The 6,000-nt window shown below is 37.5% G+C and overlaps 2 protein-coding genes across 3 annotated transcripts in view; both read left to right on the forward strand.

Annotated features, from left to right (window-relative positions):
* The window catches only part of DEPTOR (DEP domain containing MTOR interacting protein), a 741,617-nt gene that overhangs the window by 280,357 nt on the left and 455,260 nt on the right, over nucleotides 1-6,000 (forward strand). The gene's annotated exons all lie outside the window — the stretch shown is intronic.
* The window catches only part of COL14A1 (collagen type XIV alpha 1 chain), a 180,076-nt gene that overhangs the window by 166,491 nt on the left and 7,585 nt on the right, over nucleotides 1-6,000 (forward strand). The window contains 1 exon segment of the mRNA XM_042461761.1: nucleotides 5,380-5,457. Coding sequence (XP_042317695.1) covers nucleotides 5,380-5,457 — 78 coding nt within the window.

The raw sequence follows: 6,000 nt of genomic DNA on the forward strand, positions 1-6,000 counted from the left end.
TGGTTAGGCATAATGCTGGCAAAGCCTAATGCAACCACACCATTCCTGGTCTCCCATTTAACTTTAATACTAGATCCAATATGTGCATACTACATTTTAATGTGCCTTCTTGTTTATATGCTTTTTAATATATATTTAAGGAACCGAGATTTTGCCAGCTGGACAAATATATCTTCTTTCACCTGAGTGTACGGAAGAATTCATATACAACAATATCTCTTACAGAGTTTTAAATAGCATTGGCCCTAAGAGATAGAGCCTTAGGGGGTCACTTGGGTGTTTTTTTGTGTGTTCCTCAGAACCTTTTCCCTTTTTTATATTTTAAAAGCATACAAATTTCTTATGTCTGCCCCCACCCCCATTCTTCAGTCCTTTGAATATTTATTCTGAATCTTTAATTACAATGGAAATCCATGAGCTCAGTTTTCCTGTAAGTCTAAGTATGAAAGCATTGGTCCAAAAAGACTGGGATACCAGCTAAGGAGGCTGGCCTGCTGCCATGCTTTCTGCTAATAGTTTTGTGAATCTTGTGCCAAATCACCTGACCATGTCTTGCCTCTGAAAAATTGTGAGAAAATATTCAAGTCTTATTCTATATTGAGATCCAGACTGTGATGCCCTGGGGATGATGCTTATAAACTGGTTAGCTTGTTTTGAAGCCAACTATCAGTGTCTAGAAGACAATGAAATTGAAATAGTTAAACATTTCTTATACTTTGGATTAATCGTTGATCAGAATGGAGGTTGCAGTCAGGAAGTCAGAAGACTAGGACTGGGAAGGGCAGCTAGGAAAGAACTAGACAAGATTATAAAAAAGCAAATATGTAACAGGGAACACTAAAGTAAGGATTGTCCAAACCATTGTATTTCCTATCACCATGTATGGATGTGAGAGCTGGAAAGTGAAGAAAGCTGACAGAAAGACAATTCATTTGAGAGGTGGTACTAGAGAAGAGTGCTAAAGATAATGTGGATGGCCAAAAAGACAAACAAATGGGTAGTGGAAAAGATTAAGCCTGAGCTCTCCCTAGAAGCTAGGATGATTCACATTGAGACTGTCATACTTCAGCCACCATGTGAGAAGACATGACTTACTAGAAAAGCCAACAATGCTTAGAGAATAGGAGAAAACGAGGTAGACCACATACCAGATGATGATGATGATGATCATGATGATCATGATGATGATGATAGACTTAGTCAAGGAGGCTGTGGCCATGAGCCTGAAGGAACTGTGCAGAGCAGTTTGAGGACAGGGGGTCTTGGAGATGTCTCACCCATTGAGTTCAACTGGACTTCCTCCTTGAGAAATAGATTTGTACTTGTACCTAAGACATATGTGGTTGATTAAAATCCTTTAATTCACTCCAATAAATATATTAACAGTGAATCAGGAGAGTAAAAGTCATGCAATGGTGGCTGTCCAGCAAAGTCTGAAGGTTAAGAACCCATAAAGAGCAGCTGGTATTTTCTGCACACTTTCGTTTAATGAATAGTCTGAACCTGAACTATTGATTATGATCCCAAGTGTGCATATGGGGTGTGAAGTGAAAGGAAGCAAAATGATGAGTGCAGAAGGCCTAGAAAGCAGTGGAGAAAGGGGGAGGGAAAACATAAATCAGCTTGGATTTTTATGGCTTTGAACTATCCAAATGAAACACAGCTTTTATAGCCGTTTCTAGACGTTACACATGGAAACTCAAACTCCACCACTTCTCTGAATTTTGTTTATTAGTTTGATTTAACACCACTGAGGCGGAAGATGTGTAAAATGGCCTGTGTGTACAATGGGTGGGTTGCCTACTGTGAACGTTTTTCAGGAAAAGCAACTTAACTAAAAGCTAGTATATATTTGTCTTCCATATATCCTGACATTCCCCCTCCACAAAACCCACCAACAAATTATAGCCCAAACTCAGGTTTCAAGTGTTGTTTAACTGAAACTCCCTCAACCCTAGCCAGCAAAGTTTCTAGTCCAATAATGAACACAGGATCCCCATCCCTGGTCCAGAACATTTCCATGGTACAGTGTCTGGTTATCTCTTCCTTAACAGCATTCCTATAGACCTTGGTAGTTTTTAATTCCTGTTGCATTTGGAGCAGAGACATTTCCTGGCTTACAGAACACATCCTCTCTTTAAATGATTGCCCAGTCTAAGTTCAATTTAAAATAAAGAATCTTAAAGTTGCACATCATGACTTATCACCTGGACATCAGACTGAACAGGTCCGTAGGTCATCTCATCACAGTCCTTCCCCACTATGGTGAGATGTTTTGTACCAGCAAGTCTCAGTTTTGTTGAGCCCCACAAAATCTACATTTTTTGAAAATAAAAAATGAGTTATCAACAATATGACATAGAGATATAATGACATTTTTAAACAGAACTAACAAGAAATTTACCAGGTCTTGCAAATTATTTCTCAATTTTCAGTATTTATAGGAAACATTGTTTATATGAAACATACAGAGTGATGCTTTGATTAAATGCTAAATGAATTGTTATTTTTCTCGTACTGTGAACCTACACCAAAGATTTTAAATTTCTCTAGCATGGAAAAGGTAACCTCTGGTGTTTTATGATTTTAATCTCTTTAAAGTTGGTGGTGGGTTGAGCAACTGGCTCTCCTCATATACATCAGCTTCTGATTATATCATGAGTACAGGAACCCAACCTCAACATAAATCAAGACTTGTCTGTATTTCTATTTAATAATAGGAATTATAAAATTGTATAGATTGTACGCCATAGGCAGGCTTTTATATTCTTGATTTTACTTGGTTTTGTACAGCGCCATGTAAATTTACGGCGCTTTATAAATAAAGATGATGATGATAATAATAATAATAATAATAATAATAATAATAATAATAATAATAATAATAATCAGAACCAGATTTCACAATGGTTGGAGCATTTATTAAAGCATAAATACCTTAAAACACCAGATCCTATCTGTCATTTCCCCCCTTACCTACTACCTGTCCATATTTAGTAGGAAATGTCAGGGACTGTACCTCACCTGGTGCTTCAGTGAACAATGCATATACTTATCAAACCAAGTGAGGGAGACTCCCTAGTTTAAGAATAGGCTGTGCCCCAAATTAAAAATTCTGGAAAACTCACATGAAAGCTGCAGTCTTATGCCACTTGTGAGTTTGACCCATTGTGCTCTATGGGGCTTGCTTCTGAGAACTTCTGTATATGGTTATACGATAAGGGTTGCATTTAAAATACTTTATTAACACCAAGTAGCTTTGGCAATCTCCATCATTTTTTTTTCCACAGTGGGGGCATTCAGTATTTTACACTTCTCTGTGCACTCTTTTTGTGGAGTGAAGGTAAGGCTATTATTCATGACTCAGGTCAGTCATTATGCTGACTTGGAAGAAATACTCCCACTGTGCAGGTAATGTAACAAAAATTGTGCACAGGTGGTAAACATGAATATAGAGAATTAACATATTTGTCCCAGCTTACCCATAAAAGAGAGTCATTGCCCCTTATGGTATTGATTAGAAATTTGAAAAGCTGTGGCAGCAAAAAGGGAATGAAAGAAGATATCAACATGTTTAACAGGCTGGTCTGTGTTCCCTGCTCTATTTCCTATTCTGTTACAGTATTTGCAGACAATACAGATAAAATCTGAGTTAGATCTATTATTCTTTTTGTTAAAATATTATGAACCAATTTCTGTTTCCATTAGAGGATAGATTCTATGTATAGCAGCTGCCACTAAGCTGTGTTATGCCAAGTTATAGGAAAACATTTGGTATTCCTATTGTCTGAGTGGGAAAATAAAAGCTATGGTTGCACTGTTGATAGCAATACTGATTAGTTATATAAGAGTTTTTTTTTTTAAAAAAAAAAGGAAGGCAGTAACTATTTCTTTTTAAAATTGAGTTTCTATACTTACTAATTACTGGGTCAAATAAGTTCATTCTCCAGATTGTTTATTTGGAATTTTGTTGATTTCAAATTCATGTATAATTTATTCTCACTTAAATGTGTATTGTATATTTGGTAATATGCTCTGACTAGGTTGTGAAATTCTGGCTTTAGTGCCCAGGGTTTTAAACTGTTTCAAATCATTTAAAAACATTTTTATCCTTTAAAATTGTTACATGCTTAATTTTCTCCCTCTTGTTTCTGCCCCAGATGCTGACCCCCATGGGATAGGATGGAAATAAAAACATAATGCTGTTAGAATAGTCAGAACAGCAGAATCAAACTAGAGGCCAGACCAGAAAACACTAGTTCTTTGGTCAGTGATTTTTAACTGCTGTATTCAGAATTCAGAGACATAGCCATGTTAGTAAGGAATATCGGTATGCAAAGGGATCTTGAGACTGACTAACTGTGCAAAAGACGTTGTACATATCTACTTAGGAAATGCCATCCTATCACTCAATAGCATCACCCACAAAATTAGAGACAGTTTCTCTTGCTCATCCTCTAATATGATATATGCCATCCTCAGTCATAAATGCCCTTTAACATTCTCCATTGGGCAAACTGGTCATCCTCTGTGCCAGAGGACAAATGGACATAAATCGGATATAAGGAATGGGAATACACAAACACCAGTTGCAGAATACTTCCATGCTCCTGGGTATTCCCTTTCTGACTTCAGGACAGCAGTTCCTAAATAAAAATACTACAAAGGGAGACTGGAAAAATAAACAGATATATCCACAAACTCCAATCCATCAACAGTGAACTGAACAGAGACAATGGCTTCTTGGCACACTACACATATTATAGCACTGGTTAACACCCCAGCCTCATGAAGATGTTCTTGGCCATTTATTATACCTCCTTTCTGGCTTCCAGCCTTCACACACCATATTGCAAAACACCTTCCACTAGTCATATGGTCATCCATCCACCCTGGCATTAGGCAACATATTTTTTCCTGTCTTTGTCCCTCATAGTTACAACTGAACTTGTCACCTTATCACCATACCCACAAGTTTGGAATTTCTATGGCTGTTCATACAGTCTGATGATAAAAGTCCTTCCTGGGCACCAGTTCACTCCATGTATCTGAAGAAGTAGACCAAGCCTACAAAAGCTTATGCTATAATTTCTTCTGCACACTTAGTCTCAACAGTGCTATAAGATCCCTTTGCATAATGCTGTGTTCAGGAGTGCCTCTAACCTTCTTCATACTAGTCTGAATGCACTTTGTAAGAGTCACTATAACAGGAAACTTGCTATAGCAGCAGCTTCCCATAAGGTTATAAAAGAAGAGGCAACAGAACAATTTATACTTGGCCTCTCTTCTGTCTCTTAATTAATAAAAGATGCACATGGAGAGACATTCATCTGTTCTTTCCCCCCATCTGTTTTGATTTCTGTCATTTGTCTTTAACAGGTTTATCAGGAGAGAAGGGAGAGCGAGGCAACCCAGGTATTGGAACACAAGGCCCCCGAGGCCCCCCAGGATCAGCAGGTAAATGTAATATTAGCTTCAGTTTCTTAGGTAATCATGGTCAGTTGTTTTTTCATTCATCATTCATATAGCAAGTGGCAGAGATGTTAGGAAAGTGTCTCAATCCAAATGTATCTACAGATTTTGCATAATCTTCAAATTACCTGGCCTCTGAAGTGTTAGCAATCTGGCATTCTTCTGCTTGAATTTCCTGAATTTGTTGTGTGTTTGCCCAAATATTCAATTCATGTCCTTTCCCCCCATTTCATTACAGATTGCTGATGCAGATATGTGCAGTGTTATTATCAATACATGAATACATTTATGTGTATTAATAACTAGTTCTCATGTGAACTGAAAACAGTGGCAAACTGTGTAGGTACCAATTAGAAAATTGGCACATATTCTTCAAGTTATATTGGAAGGCAAATGGTGCATAATCATTCTACAGAACAATAACAACATAGAATGAGAGATGTCTCTTCCAGCTGTCTGGTCTGTTCCAACTATTCTGTGGTTGGACTGGATGGCCCTTGAGGTTTCTTCCAACTCTATGATTCTATG

Source organism: Sceloporus undulatus, chromosome 4, assembly GCF_019175285.1.
Source record: "Sceloporus undulatus isolate JIND9_A2432 ecotype Alabama chromosome 4, SceUnd_v1.1, whole genome shotgun sequence".
NCBI lineage: Eukaryota > Metazoa > Chordata > Lepidosauria > Squamata > Phrynosomatidae > Sceloporus > Sceloporus undulatus.